At 38.3% G+C, this 19,501-nt stretch overlaps 1 protein-coding gene across 1 annotated transcript in view; it reads right to left on the bottom strand.

Moving 5' to 3' along the window:
- Nucleotides 1–19,501, bottom strand: part of OTOGL (otogelin like) — a 130,330-nt gene that overhangs the window by 73,411 nt on the left and 37,418 nt on the right. Inside the window, exons 17-23 of the mRNA XM_032346910.1 lie at nucleotides 18,957–19,134; nucleotides 15,165–15,289; nucleotides 12,094–12,303; nucleotides 9,233–9,398; nucleotides 8,292–8,366; nucleotides 6,323–6,375; nucleotides 4,599–4,761 (exon numbers count right to left, since the gene is read on the bottom strand). Of these exons, the coding sequence (XP_032202801.1) occupies nucleotides 4,599–4,761; nucleotides 6,323–6,375; nucleotides 8,292–8,366; nucleotides 9,233–9,398; nucleotides 12,094–12,303; nucleotides 15,165–15,289; nucleotides 18,957–19,134 (970 nt within the window). The remainder of the gene's footprint in view (nucleotides 1–4,598; nucleotides 4,762–6,322; nucleotides 6,376–8,291; nucleotides 8,367–9,232; nucleotides 9,399–12,093; nucleotides 12,304–15,164; nucleotides 15,290–18,956; nucleotides 19,135–19,501) is intronic.

Genomic DNA, 19,501 nt, shown 5'->3' on the forward strand with positions numbered 1-19,501 from the left:
ATGAAGAAGTAAATGCTATTTAGTTTCAGTTTTTTAAGAATCAGAAATCTTGTTATATTCACCACCATCTATATTTGTTACGACTGCCACAGGCATGTTCTCTCTGACTTATGGAGGGGGTGGATCTAATCTTTTGCTCTCTCTTTTTCACACAGTACCTTGCAGATCATAAGAGTAAATGAAATGCCAGCAAGTGATCAGTTGCAATATTTTAAACTGTTTGTTATTGCTTAGCACAATAAAATATAAACACAAGCTTAAATTTCCGGGGACAGTGAGCTATTGTGAAAACAACATTTAAAGAATATGTGAGGGCCCCTTTTTTCGGTATTTGCTACTTAAGAGAAAAAAATCCATAGGGCCTAAAAATTTTTCAATAAAAGAGTAAATTATGAAATGGATAACCTTTTCTGTTGCAGGACAGAGAGAATAATCAAACGCTCCTTATGGGGGAGCCTGGGTGGCTCAGTGGGTTAAAGCCTCTGCCTTCAGCTCAGGTCATGATCCCAGGGTCCTGGGATTGAGCCCCATCGGGTTCTCTGCTCAGCAGGGAGCCTGCTTCCTCCCTTCTCTCTCTCTGCCTGCCTCTCTGCCTACTTGTGATCTCTGTCAAATAAATAAAATCTTAAAAAAAAAAAAAGCTCCTTATGTAAGTGCTTAAATTTAAAATCCTGAGAGTTAAGATGTGTTTTGAATAAAAAGTCACTATATCAAGTGTTTCACATTTTTTATTAATAGTATATTTAAATGTTAGTGTCCTTTAATGTGTTATTTCCTTCTTGAAAGGTTATCCCATAAAAAAGTATCTTAAAATATCTATGAATAGAACAATTAAATATTATAATCTCAAGGGATAATTACTGTTAGTGTATTTTCAAAATATTTTGATTTGAAGATTTATGATACATATTCCAATACCCTTAATATAAATATATAGAAAAATATTTCAATATGCTTAAACTCTTTTCTCAAGAATTTATTTCATCAACAATAAAGTACTACTAATAAAGAAAATTGAAATCATAATAATATAACTGATATACTAATTTAAAATAAAATAATAAAAACAGGTAACTATTAAAAATAGAAAATATGAAGTGTTTTCTGAATATGCTTTAAAATGTTATAATTCATTGCTATCAAAATTTACATAGAGGGGCATCTGGGTGGCTCAGTGGGTTAACGCCTCTGCCTTCGGCTCAGGTCATGATCCCAGGGTCCTGGGATCAAGCCCCACCTCGGGCTCTCTGCTCAGCGGGGAACCTGCTTCCCCTCCTCTCTCTCTGCCTGCCTCTCTGCCTACTTGTGATCTCTGTCTGTCAAATAAATAATAAAATAAAATCTTTAAAAAAAATTTACATAGAAGTCAAGAATTCCGGATTCTTGCCTCTTCTCTCGAGTAAAAATGATCCCATTGATTTCCTTCTCTGCTTTCCCTCTCACAGCTCCTCTAGCACAGCAGTGTAATTCCTTATTTAATGAATACATTGTCCATTAGACTTCACACTCCATTCAGGAAGGCATGAATATCTTGATGGTTGTGTCCTGAAGTCTAACATACAGCAGACACTCAATTATTGAATAAAGGTGACCAAATGAACCTATGTAAATGCTGCATTAACTCATTTAGATTTCTTCCTTTCAGACAACAGAGTCCGAGAGTCTCGGCTCCCCCCATCCCACACTTCTCTCCACGTTCCCTGGCATCATCGTCATTTCTCCTCTGCCTGGAAAACCCTGTTCCTCCCCAGCTCAGCCCAAACAACTCCTCACCATTTAAGACTCAAATTAATGCAATCTTTTATGTCCCGCATTCCCCATACATAGAAATTTGTAAAAAACCTTTACTGGAGGATCCATCTCAATGAACTGCAAGTACTTGATTAACTCTCTCACAGAGAAATTTTAAAAAAACACAAACAGCAAAAACTAATATTTTTGAGTGCCTCCTAGGGCCCAGCCACTATTCCAACCACTTTAAATACAGCACTAAATCACCTAATCCTAGTGACAGTCCCACAGGCAGATTCTGTTGTTATACATGTATTTTATAGTGCCCCCCACTTGTAGCTTAACACGGTGTCCCAAACATTAACACCATATGACTGGTACACTGCACGTACTCAACCCCCATGAAATAGACATTTGTAGATACACTTTAAAAAGAGGAAGCTGAGGGCTCCTGGGTGGCTCAGTGAGTTAAAGCCTCTGCCTTCAGCTCCTGTCATGATCCCAGGGTCCTCGGATCGAGCCCCGCATTGGGCTCTTTGCTCAGCAGGGAGCCTGCTTCTTCTTCCCTCTCTGCCTACCTCTCTGACTACTTGTGATCTCTGTCTGTCAAATAAATAAATAAAAATCTTTAAAAAAATAAATAACAAATAAAAAGAGGAAGCTAAGATTCCAAGTGGTTAAGTCACTTGCCCTGAGGTACTTCAGCTAATAAGGAGAGCCAATATCTGAACCATTTTTATATGACACTTTTCACTATATTACTTTCCATTTCTTTAATCCATAGTGATTTCTTTTCTTTTAAGATTTATTTATTTGAAGAGGGGGAGGGGCAAAGGAAGAGGGAGAGAAACTCAAGCAAACTCCCCACTGAGCTTGGAGCTTGGCCAGAGACTCAATCCTGCAACCCTGAGATCACCACCTGAGCTGAAACCAAGAGTTTGACACTAAACAAAAGGAGCCACCCAGACGCTCCAACAATGATTTCTAAACCAAGGAATGAGGATCTTTCCTTTCATACTCAATGAACTGCTGTCACTCTGAGGAGACCCATAAAACAGGGGATATGAGGCTTATTGTCCTAAAATAAGCCAGCCAAGGTCATATGGAAGACAATCCAAATCATATTACCATGAACAGCTTTGTAACAGGAAAGTTCTATATAATAAAATTATTTCCAAATCAGTCAAAGGCCTCTTAGTTAATTCCAACCATATTTACTTCAATACAATAAGAGAAGGTAGGAGAAAATTTCTTGAGTTTTGTAATGAAATTAGACCAGTAAATCAATCAATCATTGTTGAACTAAAAAGTCAAAGGTGACAGTAACTAGATATTCTTTAAAAAAAAAAAAAAAAAAGAGCGTCAACTGCAAGCCTGTGAAACAAAATTAGGATGCAGCTTTATCTAATCAGCCATGCACCCTTGAGTCGTAATCATATCAAATTAATCAAGTGCTGTTGTAGGTTTCAATTATTTTACCATCATAAAGGTGATATTTCCCTTGTCCTTTTTACTAAAATGTCTTCCTCACTCACCTGCTCTAGGGCCTGGTTTCTATCTGCCTTTATTCTCCCACGCACAGGCACCTGTTCTTTCAACCTCTTCCCTTTCTGAAGAGATTGGTACAGTACCAAGTCATTTGGCTCTTCCCTCTACTCCAGATGGGGATGGACAAATGCCAACTCTCCTGAGAAACAGACTACAAAACCTCTCTCTTCTTTGCTCATGGTTCAGATGACCCGAGCCCAGGAATCCCTCTGTGTGAATAGGCTCACCAAGGAAGAACGGGTGACCTGTTTGCCTCAGATGGCCTCTCCTTGTGCTCTGCCTCCACTCACTACCAGGGGAGGGAGGGCCAGTGAGGCCAGATGTTATGTGCCTGCAGGGAAACGAATAACCACCAGATTCTGTACTTAACTTCCCCATGTACGAGGCATTCCTGCTATTAAAGGAAACTTACAAAAATAGGAGTAGATTATTCTGCCATAAGATAGTGATTCATATTTATTGAGTACACACACACACACACACACACACACACCGTATATCACAGGCTTAAAAGAAAAATAACTCTGCTAACATCAGCAGAGCTGTGGTTTGAACTCCAGTGTGTTTGAACCCAGAGATCCCACTGTTACCCACTGCCCTGTGTAGCCTCAACACACCATTTTTTGTAACATCCATTAAGCGAAGCAGTTGGCAAGATGCCTGCGTGGCTTAGTTGGGTAAGCATCTGACTCTTGATTTCAACTCAGGTCATAATCTCAGGGTTGTGGGTTCGAGCCACCCATCAGACTCCATGCTCAGCATAGCGTCTGCTTGAGATTCTCTGTGTCCCTCTCCCTCTGCCCCTCCCCCCACTCATGCTAAATAAATAAGCAAAATCTTAAAAAGGTAAAAATAAAAAAATAAAGCAGTTGGCATCACTGTTATGACTTAATTTCAACAACAGTAATAGCACAACAGAATATACAAAAGATATGCACTTAACGTATTTTAAATAGATAATGGCTCACTATCGTGTTCTGAAAATTGCAGTCAAAACAGGAGATAAACGCCAAGTCCATCCTGAAATGAGTTCTCTCTTCAATTCATTGTACTACTTTAATAATATTGTACATATAACATGTGTGACATAATCATGTGTTATATGTCATATGTCATATTTAAAATATAACATGGGATATGTTACATGAATATAGCAAAATAATTGCAATAGTCTTCTAGTTACCAACTCAAAGTTAACCACAGTTAACCAAATTCCAGAACAATTTTAGCTAAATATTTCTAAATATTTCTATCAAATATTTTGTCAAATCCTGAATATTTTCAAAAAAAAAGACAGAGAGAGAGAGAAAGACACTTACCCTGGAGCACAAACACAGCCACTTATACAGGGGGAGGATGGGGCACAAGTGAAGTTCATGGCCAGGTTTGCACATGTAGTCTCACAATTTACACCACCAGCTGGCAATTCAGGGTCAGGAAATCTGCAGTCAAAATACACTTTTCCTTCGGGACAGGCAGGAACTTCAGGGGAAAGACACAGAAAAAATGCCCTTAACTCTGTATTTGTTCCATAGACAAATAATCACACTGACAGGCATTTGTTGTCAAAGCAGAATTCATCCTAGAATATCCTACCAGTAATTACTAGCTGTTGCTCTGAGTCTGTAACATTCCGCTGAGGAACTTAGAAACCTTCTCCAGGAAGATTTTCTATTGTCTCCTACATTTCAGAAACTTATTTGGAGTTGGAAAACCTTCTCTGCTTTCCACAGAGCAATAACTAAACAACTATTGTATCATTTTCTGAAGTCAAGAATCAGGGTATTTGGATTAATCCAAACATACACTTTCAATTTCTTGAAGACTGGTACGATACATACTTATACTCTTACAAAGCCATGTGTTTCCAATGAACACATGATAGGTTCAGATCCTCCCCTCTGAGTCATTATTTACATCAGTCCTCAATAGAGTGTAGAAGTACAAAAGGAGACATAATTATAGGCAGTGTAGGGGTTACATAGCCTTCCAGAAAGCTTTTGGGCTCAGAGAGATTCAGTATGTTGCCTCCTTGGGGCCAATGGGATCAAATGGTGTGGATTCCTCTGTGAGAAGTCTGGCCACCTGGACTTTCCCTTTTTAACTTGAAGCTACCCTGAAGCAGATAGGGCAGGGCAAGGATGGCCCCATTAATACTGAATATGTGTGTGGTCCATGAACACAGCCCATAAAGAAGCCTAGATAGTTTGAATCTTCATAAAGCAAATGCAGAGCATATAAAGCGAAGCAAATTTATTATAAATATATACAAGACCATACGAATAATACGAAGCTCCATTTTATCAGCCTGCCCTCATTCTATCCATTAAAATCAATGAAGGCAGTGTTGTTGTTATTTGTCTGGAATTTCTACACCATGACTAAAAACTTGAGGCTTTGTAGTGGTGAAAATAAATAATAGGTAGGGTACTTTAATATATAGGACTTTCAGGAATGATATGTAAGAGGAATATAACATTCTAAAGAGAGATGGCAGTAGATGTCATTTTGCAAGCCATGTTTACCTGATGGCTGCTGGTCCTGGAGCCTAAGAAACAGTGGCAGTGGCAGCAGAAATGTAGAATCTTGGGCATCACCCCTGACTAGCTTGATCAGAATTAATGTTTCACCAGGGTCCCCAGGAGATTGCGTATACATTACACCTGGGAAGTCCTGGTTTAGAGTAGTTTCCCAATTTCCAGTCCAGCTGGTTTCAACAGATGCCTGGATACATGAGCCTAAAGCCTTTGGTGTAGTCCCTGAAGTCGTTCTGGGGTGGGAGGCCTGTAGGCAGCATCCCTGGGTTGAACAGCTCTGCCCCTCCGCAGCCTTGTCAGTTCACCCCAAGATGTCCTACAAATATTATAATTATCAACATGAAAAAACTAAGGAAGCACTGGAGCACCATGTTGAGGAACACTCCCAAGGCTACGTATTCATGCATCTTGGCAAGGTGGGCTGCGATGGATTTATGACTTCCAGGAAAATGGGAAAGGTGTTAGAGCTGCGTTCTCTTTAAGGAAAACACTTATCTCGATCTTACCAGTAGAGGGCGTTGCTGGTTCATCACATTTCACGGTCCCATTGGAACACTGGCTGGCAGAGGTAAACAAATAGTTAATTTATGAAGCCACACCTCAGTTTTTTTCTGTATTTCAAAAACAATCTATTGTGCAAGCACTGATTGGATAGACAGACAAATGTTACTTTTTCCACATATTTTTTTTAATAAATAGGTTATTGGTTTAGGCCCAATTTGAAATAATTATTTCGGTTCATTTTTTATCAAACACGTATGTCGGAGGCACTGCAATGGGCATAGGGAATACAAAACCCAAAATTCATGGTCTTCACCCAACTACTTATATTCTAGTAAGAAAGGAAAACATACAAATAAATAATGTATGCAGTATGTCATATACAATAGAGAAATATGCTCAAAATATGAAAGTAAAGCGCCAAAAAATGTCTTAAAATCTCTTGGCAACTGACATCAAGATAGTCAAAGACGGTAAAGCCTGGACAGTCTTAAAGAATTGGATGTAGGTGATGATATGGATAAAGCAGGAAGGCTATAACACTCAGGGGAGATGTGGTACAAAGCAGTGTTCTGTGTGACAAAGTACAATGCAAGAAGTGACAGGAGATGCAGATGGCAAAGAGGCCAAGGTCAACCTCATTAAGATGCTAAGCCTTTATCCCAGAGACCTTAAAAGGAGAGGTAATAAGGTTGGCTCCAATTCTAGAAAACTCCTTCTGGCAACAGTATTGAAGATAGAGTGCAGTCACATTTCCCTTGCAACTTAAGATCTAAATTCAGGGCATAAAGCAAACCAAATCAAGCAAGATTAATCTTGAAAGTCCTTTAAAAAGATAGCACTTAACTATATGTCCATTTAAAAAAAAATCAAGATAGGAAACAGCACACGAGTTCTCAAGAACTCCATCATAAACAGCGTTTATTTCAGCTTTGGACCAGATCATGCGTTCTATATTTGAGCCCAGGTTACATGAAACATACACTTATGCATCATGTAACACTGAGCTGACACCCAGAGGTATAGTTCTCTCGCACTGGGCATGGCAGAGGGGAACCAAGGGATCTCGGGGCCCAGATCCAGGTTTTCCATATCATACGGTCCCTGGGACATAGGGTTACGGGGGTGAGTGTTTGAATAACAGACATCAAACCCTTAGAAGGGTACCAGAACTGCAGAATATGCACAGTGAGGCTTAGATATCATTATTACCATTATTATTACTGTTATCTGCTGTGTATTATTATCTGCCGGTTCCTGTGGTGCAACTGAAAGACGGAGATTGGGAGTTGGGTGGAGATCCATGCGGACTACTGCATGGATGTGTGTGCATTTTTAACGAACAGGTTAGGACAGGAAAGAGTGTTATCCTATTAATAAGTGCTATCTTGCTAGGATCGATGTCACTAGGGAGGAGGTTCACTGATTTCAGCATGTGATATCAGCTGGTCAGTCCAACTAAAATCCTTCAGCAACTTGCAATCTTTCTTTCTTTCTTTCTTTCTTTCTCTCTCTCTCTCTTTTCTTTTTTTTTTTTTTTTTTTTTTTTTAGAGAGAGAGAGAGAGCACAAGCAGGGGGAGAGGCAAGCAGAGGGAGAAGCAGGCTCCGTGATGAGCAAGGAGCCCAGTGCAGGACTCGATCCCTGGATCCCAGGATCATGATCCAAACTGAAGGAAACCACTTAACCCACTGAGCCACCCAAGTGCCCCAACTTGCAGTATTTCTGAGAACCAAATCCCTCAAAGGGCTTCCATTTCGCTGCATGCCACTACAATTAGTAACTGTTTTCTGCAGTTATGAGTACAAGACTTAGGCATTCTGGGCTGAAATGTAATATACATATGGAAAAAGCCACATAAAGGTTATCTCTATATTTTAAATCACAGAAGTCATTTTTAAAATCACAGTTTGGGTTAAAGGAGTCTATCAGTTCTTGTTGTCAAGTATAAGCCCCATCATTGAAATAAATCTACCATAAGCCCGACGGTGTTGGGATGAGCTCCCCGGGTTGATAAATGCTGCCCCTATAATGACACCGGCAGTGAAATCTATAAAAAAAAAAGGGGGGGGAGGGGAGTTAAGTTAATAAAATAGTATATACATAAAAAAAATCCATGAAAATTCATGCAGCCCTTCTGCTCCGTATTGGTCATTGTAAGGCGCACACTGAAGATGACCCTATCCATCGCCTGTGCATAGTTCTACCATATTAATGGCGGGAACTGTTTCCCTGGGGAGTGTCGTGCAGCTTCAGATCATGTTTCTTACATACAGAAGCTCTAGGGTGTTAGTCACAGTACAGACTATGTTGTTTAAGTCACAAAAACGTCCCCGAATGCACTTCAGAGAAACATAATCGATATACCATCCCGCCCTACGTGCGAGACAAAAGTCCTGATCTCACAGGAGATGTCAGGACGTTCTGAGCGCTGACAGACAATCCTGCTCCTGAAATTTGTCACACGACAGTGAAACAAAAACCTTATTATTAATTTTGATGTGGTAAAAACAAGCAGGGATAAACGTTGGGATTAACCATCACTTTCCTTCGCTGTTTCTACAGCTATTGGTGAACATGGGCAGGGTTAAAAATAAGTCAGTAAAGGTAAAGACAGCAAGAAAGATTAATGACACAGCTCACAAGCAGATCTTTGCCTATATGCATACTTGTGTAGGGGGAAAGTGGTTATTCAATAATGGAGAAAATTTATTTCCCAGTAAATGGTGCTGAGTTGGTTAAATTTGAAAAAAGAAAGAAAGAAAGAAAGAAAGAAAGAAAGAAAGAAAGAAAGAAAGAAAGAAAGAAAGAAAAGAAAAGAAAAGAAAAGAAACGAAACGAAACAGGCATGCAAGCCCATTTAACCTGTAAGGACAAAGAGACCCTGGAGCCCGGCAGCCCATTCCTGTGACTTACATGGGCACACAAAAGCTAAGCGTGTCTTCATAGTATTTGCCTTCCGGACAGTTGCAGCCTTCAGCGCAGTCATCATTACACTGCTCCGGGGCGGCGAGGGCAGTGCAGGAGCGCCGACAAAAGGAGGAGCAGTGATGGTACAGCATGCCCTTCTGGCATACAACCCCTAGGATGAAGGAGCAACAGGTGAGAAGGACTGCCCCAGGAGGCAGAGACATTTATGCTGGGTCATAGGCCTCTGATAGAAGCATGAAAAACCAAGATACATTATACATCGGTAAACCTTAGAACATTCCATAATCCTATAATAGAAATAGTAAACAAGGGCGCCTGGATGGCGCAGTCACTCGGCATCTGCCTTCAGCTCAGGTCATGATCTCAGGGTCCTGGAATTGAGTCCCACACTGTGGGACTCAGCAGGGAACCTGCCTGTCCCTCTTCTTCTGCCCCTCTCCCCTGCCCCCTGCTTGTGCTTATGCTCTCTCTCAAATAAATTTTTTAAAAAATTATTTTTAAAAAGATATATATATTTATTTTATATATATTATATTTTTATATATATTTATTTATATAGAAAGAAATAATAAATAAGCAAATAAATAAAATGCTTACAGTTGGCCCTTGAATAATATGGGTTTGAACTACACGGGTTGGTCCACCTATACTTGGATTTTTTCAATAAATCAAGAACAGGAGTAAATGTATTTTCTTTATGATTTTCTTAATAACATTGTCTTTCCTCTGGCTTGCTTTATTATAAGAATATACTACATAATACATAAGCAAAATATGTGTTTATTGACCATTATGTTATCTGTAAGGCTCTGGGCAATAGTAAGCTATTAGTAGTTGAGTGTTACTGGGAGTCAAAAGCTATACATGGATTTGGAGTGTGTAGGTGGTGGGGAATCAGTGCCCCCAACTCCCACATTGTTCAAGGATCAACTGTATTTGCCTCAATAGAAGTGTAACAGATGTATAAAGTTTCTATTTTGAAACATTCTGAAGTGTGACATTCCATAACAGTCTAACAATCTGTACTATATTCTTTTAATATATAAGGTATTTGCAAGTCCAAATAAACTTTCTGTCCTCACATTTTAAATCTATTGCTGCTATACTGACATCATCTTGTTTGTGACATTCTTTAAAGCTAAGTAACCTTTAAGTCCTCTACAAATAAGGCAAAAGTTGGCTTAATTGATTCATACTCATAGATCTTACTTTTCACTTTCTGAATCATGTTCATACTTTTTTCTAAACCTTCCCAATTTCTCTTTAGACCAACCCAAACTGGTTATAGTAGACAAGGTAAAATAATCTAAAAACACACCTGTAAAAAAACTAAAAAAACACAGACCTGTACCCCTGGGGATAAAAATATATGTTTATAAAAAATAAAAAATTTTAAAAAAAATTTTAAAAAAAACTAAAAAAAACCTAGAGGGGTGTCTGGGTGGTTCAGTCAGTTGAGTTTGGGGTCTACTTGAGATTCTCTCATTCTTCCTCTGCCCCTCCCCCAGCTTGTGTTCTCTCTCTCTCAAATAAATAAAATCCTTTTTTTAAAAAAAACCCTAGAAACAGCTAGATAAAATATAATGGAAATTATGTTAAATGTATAATTGATCTTGTGAGGAAAAAGTGGGCAAGGGGTTATCTCCCCAGATACCAGATGTGAAGAGGGAAATAAAATCCAGAACTTAGAGAAGAGAAAGGGAGAATGAGTCCCAGTAATCTTGAACCTTACATTTAACTCATGTAGGAAAGGGAAATGAGAGTTGATCCTTCACAAGGCAAGGAACTGGGAGAACTTTAACTTGACTCTCAGAAAAGCTCCTTCCTCAGTTAAAAGACATACTACAGCAGAGGTCTGCAAACTTTTTTTGTAAAGGGCCAAATGGTACATGGCCTCAGCTTTGGAGGCCATACACACAGTCTCTGTCACAACTATTCAACTCTATCCTTATAGCTCCAAAGCAGCCATAGACAATATGGATGTATATGGGCAATAAGCTTTATTTACAAAAATATAGGAAGCCCAAAGGTATCATTTTCCAACTCCTGAACTAGAAGAAATTGGATCATAGTACAGGAAGAGGCCAGGAAATCTTCTCTGATTCTGTGGGGTGTCTGATGAAATAAAGTATCCTCTGAGAAATTAGAAATCTCAGATTTACATCCTGTGCAGTTTGGTATATGTATTTACATTATTTTTATCTTAGAAAGCCCAAGCTGACAAATTACTATCAAAACTGGCCAGCCATACCCCTGCAGCAATAGGAAAAAGCTTAATGAAACCTGTAGCAGGGAGCGGGGATGGAAAGGTAGAGAGAATAACATTCCTGAAACCCAGGGGCTGCAAGATTCTAACAGCGGTAGGGCAAGGGGTAGCCCTTATATAGATTAACTCATAAAAAATTATAGATCATATAAAGAAAGGACACAATCTACCATGAATGAGACAACAGACACCATAAGCCATGAGGTTGAACTTAAGATAATTGCCTGTTGTGTATTTACCTACAAATTGCCTATATTTTCCAATACTTCGATGTGACATTTCTATGATAAATTTTTTCAGATTTTTCACATTATTTCTGCTGCATATCTCAAACCATGCTGTTACAACTCTAATTTTGCTTATAATAAAAATAGTAAAAAAAAAATTGGTCTTATCCCATATAGTTCTAATTTTAAGAAGTGAAGTACTGTGTTTGTTTTTCATGTTTGCACACTATAATCATATTCCAGATAACTTGGGCAATATTGACCTTTCTTAAAAAAAAAAAAAGGCAGTTAATTACACAAAAATCTCTAAAGTGTCATCTGATCATCTTTATCTGTGCTGTCATCATACTCACCACAGAACGAAATCTGAGCTCTGAAATCAATGATAATACCACGCTGGCCACAGAGGTAGGCATAGTGGGCAAGAGCATTGCAGAGACAGGCGCTTCCGCACTTGCAAGCATCATGGCGGCACAGCTGATAGTACAGCCCGGGGCTGATGTAGATGTGGCAAGCTGCGAAGAGCTCTCGGTGGATAACATCACAGTGTGCTGCATATCCAACTAACAGACAACCCCCCCCCCCACCAAAATCCATTAGCACCTCATTTATTAGTATAGATCATACCGCTAAGTACCAATTTCCAGAACTATCTAAGCATCTTGCTTTTCTAGGAACATACTGAATTGCAGTATTATTTTCAACAAGAATCACTATTTTCCATTTATCCTGTTTTGTGGGTTTGTTTTTACCTTTAGTGATATTGATGGCAGCCCTTATTCCATACCTAATAAGCTTTTAGCCAAAAAAAAAAAAAAAAGAAAGAAAGAAAAAAAAAAAGAAGAAGAAGAAGAAGAAGAAGTATTGTGTTATAGCTGAGTAAGAGAAGTAACAGAAGGGTCAATAGAAATGGCCTCAATCACTCCATTGTCTGTGGATCTTCATAGAAAATTGCCCCAATTCTGCTGTAAAGAATTGGTGAGTATTGGAAGGCTTATCTCCAGACAGCCACACACAGTGAGAGTGGTGCCAGACTGAGGATGCTGTAGCAACTCCCCAGAATACACAATTATCCAGGAAGGATTGGCAAACATCTCATTCCAATGAAGTCTCTGGGGTGAATGTACCGTGGCAGTTACCATACAGCCATGGAATACAATGTCTGCACAAGGCACAATGTCTGGCAAATATTAGGAGCTGAAAAATGTCTGATAAGTGAACCTAGGAATGCATGAATAAATGAATCATGAATAGAAATTAGGGATTGGATCACATGCTAAAGGCCATGAAATATAACTACCAAGCCATTTTGGGAGGTCTGTGTAACCATTTCTTGAAATTTATTGACTTTTCCCTTTAGAATGACTGATCAGACAGAAATGATGTAAGTAACCAAGTTTGACAAAGCAATCTAGATCCCATCTTTCTAAAAACAAACAAACAAACAAAACACCTGAACCCAGCCATAAAAAAGAATGAAATCTTGCCATTTGCAATGACGTCGATGGAGCTAGAGGGTAAATAATAAGGTAAGCGAAATAATAAGTCAGTCAGAGAAAGACAAATACCACATGATTTCACTCCTATGTGGAATTTAAGAAACTAAACAGATGAACATAGGGAGAAAACAAACCAAGAAACAGACGCTCAACTATAGAGAATAAACTGAAGGTTGCCGGAGCGGGGGTGGGGGAGGGATCAGCTAAATGGGTGATGGGTATGAAGGAAGGCACTTGTGATGAGCACCAGGTGTTATATGTAAGTGATGAATCACTTCTACACCTAAAACTAAGATTACACTGTATATTAACTAACTGGAATTTTCTTAAAAATCTGAATTTATTTTGAGTATTTTAAATATATTTATCATTGATAAGGAAATGCATGGTAATTTTCTGAATATTATATTTTGCATGTCTATGCATATATATATGAAAACAGGTAACTTAGACTATAACAACTATAATAGCATTCTGTTGGCAAGCATTCTCCTAATCCGCAAGAACTCCAAAACAAAGGAATTCAACTGTGGGGCTTTTACTATGTGCCCTAAAGATTTGTAGATCAAAAAATATTCTTACTAGCATTAAGTAAAAGGGTGCCTCAAGAAGATCCTTGTGACAAATATCTTTCAAAATCCACTTCAGAATTATTGATTTGTATCTATTTTCCTTTATTGGGGATCTTTCTATGCTTACCTATTTGAAGTTTTAAAAACTGGGTCATGGCAAAGGTGAAGAAGGATAATATCTAGACTATATGTCATAGAAGACATGAGACAGGGGAATAAAAGTGATTATACATATAATAAAAGTGATTATATGAAAGGGAAGTCATAAAAGACCAGGGGGAATTTGAATTTATCCTTTAGACTCTATTCCCACATTTACATGCTATTAAAAAAAATAAATTTGCTGCAATATCAAAAAGAGAATCTAGAAAATTAGAAACAAACTGAGCAAGACTGATGGAAGGAGAAGGAACTCTATTAGTAGAAATTTGAGGACAGAACAGGGGAGAAAGTATCATTAAATGGGAGCGAGATTAAAAGTATTGAGTTATGGAGACCACAAGACTTTAGTCTAATCCTCTTACTCTAGATAGGAAAAATGACCACAGGAGTTAACAATCTTCTACAAGTTTAGAAGCTAGGTTAGACAGAACAACAGCATCACTGAAAACATTATCTTGTATTCTTTCCAGGATACCAAAACTGTACGTTAATAATAAGGACCATTTGATAATCAACAAAATCCTTCTGAACAGCCACTGCAAAATCCAGAGATTGTACTGGGTTTTTATGAGTATGTGAGTGTGTGTGTGTGTGTGTGTGTGTGTGTGTGTGTGTATAAAGTCTTCATTTGTTGATCAGTGAAATAGCCTTTTGCATAGTTTGCTATAGCTTTAGTACAAAAACACAGCCAAAAATTCTTGGCATGTTTGTTGCACTGTCATTGCAAATTGGAACTCTGGAGCATGACCATCTCAAATTGTTGCACACTTGATAGCACAGGCTTCCCTGGGTCACTGGCTCCTGCTTATGAAGCCAAAACATGCCATACGATTAGGAACCTGTCTCCTGATGGTAACAGAAGACTCTGCTTGAGTTGTCACACTACAGAACTGAAGTCGAACATTGCAAGCCAGTAACAGCATTATTACAGGATTTCCAGAGATTCTTCTTTAGCATTTAAAGAATCTGAAACCTCCAAAAGTCTAGACCACATTCGTGAAGAGTGTGAAGATTCACAAACACCTAAAATAAGTACACTTGTGAATGTGAACTAGTAAATAAAATAGTCATTTTCTGGAGTTCTTTTTAAAAAAAAATAACCTAGATTAGATAAAGAGGCATATCTAATTCTCTGATATTGTAAGATTACAGTAATATATGGAATTTCCTCATACATGAAGAAGGACTTACTATTTTGTTGATTAATGTTGCAGGGGTCCACCATAGGAACATGAACAGGTGCAAAACAAGTGGAGGAAACTCTCCAGGCATTGGCATGAAGTTGTGGGGTACCTTCTATCATGCCTGATGGAGAACTAGAGAGCCAAGATAATATACATCTTAATCTTTCCCATTCATTTCATTTTTTCCTAGTCTTCCACTATCGAAAAGGAGGATACTATTTTTTTTTAATTTACAAAAAACTTAGAGGCTAAAATATTCTATTTTTTAAAATTATACATGCAGTAGCTTTCTGTTATTAAGACTTTATAATGTGTCCCATTGTGGACATTCATAGTTTTATTTAATAATCACCTCAGCCTTGTGAAGAAAATATAATTTCTATTTTAAGGAGAAAGCAATGCAGAAGCTCAGAGAAATAATAATCATTCAGCTGATAAGTGTCACAGCCAAGATTCAAATCCAGTTCTGACCATTTTAATGAAACATCATTCACACACTAATCACTAATGTGTGTTTGGTCTAGAGTTCATGGGCAGAGGTAGAGATAGGTAGTTCCCATGATTCTTTTTAGTGTAAAAGCAAATGCCCCAAATATAAATAGCCTATATTTATGACTGAGTATTTCATTTCCATGACGTGCACTGAAATACTGAGGTACCATCTTGAAATTACCAAACAAACCAAAAGAAAATTGAGGGAAAATGGTATAAAAGGCATACTTCATTTGCAGTTGCTCACTTCCTCAGTTTCCTCAGCAAAACAAAATGGAAGAGAAATATCTACCCTTCCCAAATCAGGCTTACAAATCACAACAACACTGAAGAGCTGAACACTAAGATGCCCCCTCCCGCAGCCATCAAGATTTACTAACTCACCAACCAGTACTTAGTTAGTGACAATCCCTACTGGGCACTATAAGGCACATTGTCAAAACTACCTAGAGAATCAGGATGGACTAGGTCTCCCGTGGGAAGTTCTGACCAAGTAAAAGTTGACTAATGAAAGCCCCAACAACATGGCCAAAGAGTGGAGTAGAATTTTTCTCAGCTTTCTTTATTGTCCTAAATGAAGTGCTATGATTACCATTGACCTTAGTCACTAGGAACTATATGGAGCTTCTTACCAGATAGTGGCTGGGAGAGGAGAATTAAAAGGAGTTTCACAAACCATTCCACAACACTTCCCCAACCTCACCCCTTTCCTATCCCTCAAAATTAAACCATTCTAGAACTGTAAAGAATTATAACAAACACCTAACCACAAATCTCCTTTTGTTCAAACAAGAACACCGAGACTCAAAGAAATTGAAGAGCGTTAGTTAGCTCTTTTCTTTCCCTCTCCTTCCCTCTTCACCCCTGCAAAGGACAATGAAATAGGTCAAGGTGATGGGTGTAGTCAGGATTCCCATGAGGAACTGACTCAGAGCATGGTTCTCTTATTTCACTGAACTGACTTAAAAACAATAAATACAAAAAAAAAAAAAAAAAGAGGAACCACAATGTAGACCCATTAACTTACTGCATTTTATAAAATATCCTATAGCTCACCAAATTTAACTTGAGTTAAATTTAATTTAACTCGCCATATTTAACAAGATTTTCAAGTAATTAATATTTTCCATTCCACTATGTTTGCAGATTCGCATTAACCTTTATGAAATAAAGAACTTTAACTGTTTTGTTGGAAAGCTAAACATTGTTCAGAAGTTATCTCTGCCCCTGAAATATTATCCTGCACTGTTATCACGCCTGAATGTTTATACACAGAGGAGACTGGTGCCTTAGAAAAAGGCAGACAGATCTACCACCTGTTAAACATTGACTGCTAACCCATTCTGATAAACAAAGAAGAGAAACAAGGCTTCAACTTCTTTTCTGCACATTTTAGCCCAGCCACTTAATAGAGTCTATTTCATGAATGTGATGAAGATATTGATATTCTGAGCTACAAAAAATGAAACATAATGAACTAAATAAGCTGAAAACAAATTAGTCACCCAGAAGAAAAGATTAAATAAATTCTCTTCTGAAATTTAAAATTTCAAGTGCCGGTTTTCCTTGTCTTTGCAAATTCTCTTCTTGGTGCCCTGTTAAAAGTCCTACTTCCAAAAAATAAAACAAGGATAAACTAGAGAGAGAGAGAAACCATAAGAGACTCTTAATCTCAGGAAACAAACTGAGGGTTGCTGGCGGGAAGGGAGTTGGGGGATGGGGTTACTGGGTGATGGACATTAAGGAGGGCACATGATATAATGAGCCCTGGGTGTTATATAAGACTGATGACTCATAGGCCTGTATCTCTGAAACTAATAATACATTATACATTAATTAATCGAATTTAAAGTTTAAAAAGTTTAAAAAAAAACCGTACCTCCATGAAGTTCAACTATCTACTTTATGTTAGTTCCTAGGAACAGAAGGATCGAGAATTTGATCCTCCTTCTCAAAGCCATTTTAAGTGGAAACCAGACAGATAAGGGACAGATTTTCATTTTCATAGATAGCAGTCAAAGTTAACTTTGTCTGGTGGGATGTGAGCTCATGTTTTGAAGCAAATAAATTCTGAATTGGGTTAAACAACATATAGGAATTCACGAGAAAGACTTGGAAGCAGAAGACATCCCAAATAGCAAAAATATGCAGAAGTCTTTTAAAAAATAGGGTATTGGAAAAAAAATTTTAATATCATATTTGAGGAATGGCTTGTCCATGAAATGGTCCCTGGCTACACAGTCCACACTGACCTACTCCAAATCTGCCTATGTTTCTAGCCACCACCGCACAGCTCAATAATTAACATCTTGGAATTACCTCAGTGTTTTTATATATAGCTGATTAATACCTTGGGTCGACCTAATTATTTCTGGAAGGCTGTTATCCCCTCCTGACCTGCAATACAAGCTGCCTGAGGATGGGAACCATGTGACCCTGCTTCAGCTGTCTTACGGTGCTTAGCAGAAGAACAGGGACCCAGAGCATTTTCACTAAATTATACACTGTATCTTCTCACAGGTGGGCGAAACTGCTTCGCCAGTACACGGGGTACAGTTGTACTATACTGCTTTTCTTCTGATGAAACACCAACTATCATAAAAGCCAGGTGACCTAGATGCCAAAAGGTAGGTGTAGAGGTATCATTCATACCAAATGATATTCATATTTTTAAGGTATAACTTACTATCATTAATAGCCAATGATACTAAGATATTTTTCTTTTGGGCACCTGGGTGGCTCAGTGAGCTAGAGCCTCTGCCTTCAGCTCAGGTCATGATCCCAGGGTCCTGGGATCGAGCCCCACATTGAGCTCTCTGCTCAGCAGGGAGCCTGCTTCCACCTCTCTCTCTCTGCCTGCCTCTCTGCCTACTGTGATCTCTGTCTGTCAAATAAATAAATAAAATCTTTGGGAAAAAAGATTTTTTTCTTTTTAAAGCAGTGCATGTTCAAAAATAAAATACTGTTAAGCTTGACTGGTGCCGGGGGAGACAATCAGAGGTGGTTATTCTGTGAGTTAGCCCACAGACTCTGAGTCACACCACCCAAAGCCAAAGCCCGGCCCCACAATATTTGGGCTAAATGACTTTGAGCTATTTACTTGCCACTTTGGGGCCTCTGTGAGTTTCTTGATCTATAAAACAGAGCTACTAATCAGGGGATTGCCATAAAGTTTAAATAGATGATCATGTAAAGCTCTTGGAACAGTGATGACTAAGCTATTATTAGTTAAGTAAATGATTTCAATGAAAGAATTTGTATCCTCTAAATTACTAGTCATTAAATCATGTCCAGAAATGATACTTACAGGAAATCATCCCTTATGTTCCCATTAAAAGTGCCACACAGACCTAGTGTTCTTCTTTTCCATGCACTAGTGAGCTGAATATAAATTCTTTCTCCATCTATAGCAAACAGAATCTTTAAACCAAATGTGGTTTTTAGAAGAATAAATAAGGATGACAGAGTTTGAATTTCAACAATTCCTGTGGGGAAAGAACATACATAAATCAGCTTTGAGATTCATAAGTAGTGTTGGGAAATGCTAGTGTACAACACAAGAACTCTTCTTTCAAGAGACTGGAACCTAGAATTTTAAAAAAAAGTTGAAACATTTTTTAAAGGAGAGAGAGAGAGAGGGCAGGGCCTGGAGCCAGCAGGCTCCCAGTTCCTGTTCTTATGTTCACCAGGGACAATTTTTGCCACCTTGTTCTTTCTTTTTTCCCATTTTTCTTCTATCTCTCCTTTCTGGATCTTCAGCAGATCTTTTTAATAGGTTATCATGTTCACAGGTTATTTCAGTTGGCAAGCATCTCTTGGCAGGTGTGGACAGTCCTTAGCATTTGAAGTCTG

The sequence above is a fragment of the Mustela erminea genome, chromosome 6 (assembly GCF_009829155.1).
Source record: "Mustela erminea isolate mMusErm1 chromosome 6, mMusErm1.Pri, whole genome shotgun sequence".
In the NCBI taxonomy this organism is placed as follows: Eukaryota; Metazoa; Chordata; class Mammalia; order Carnivora; family Mustelidae; genus Mustela; species Mustela erminea.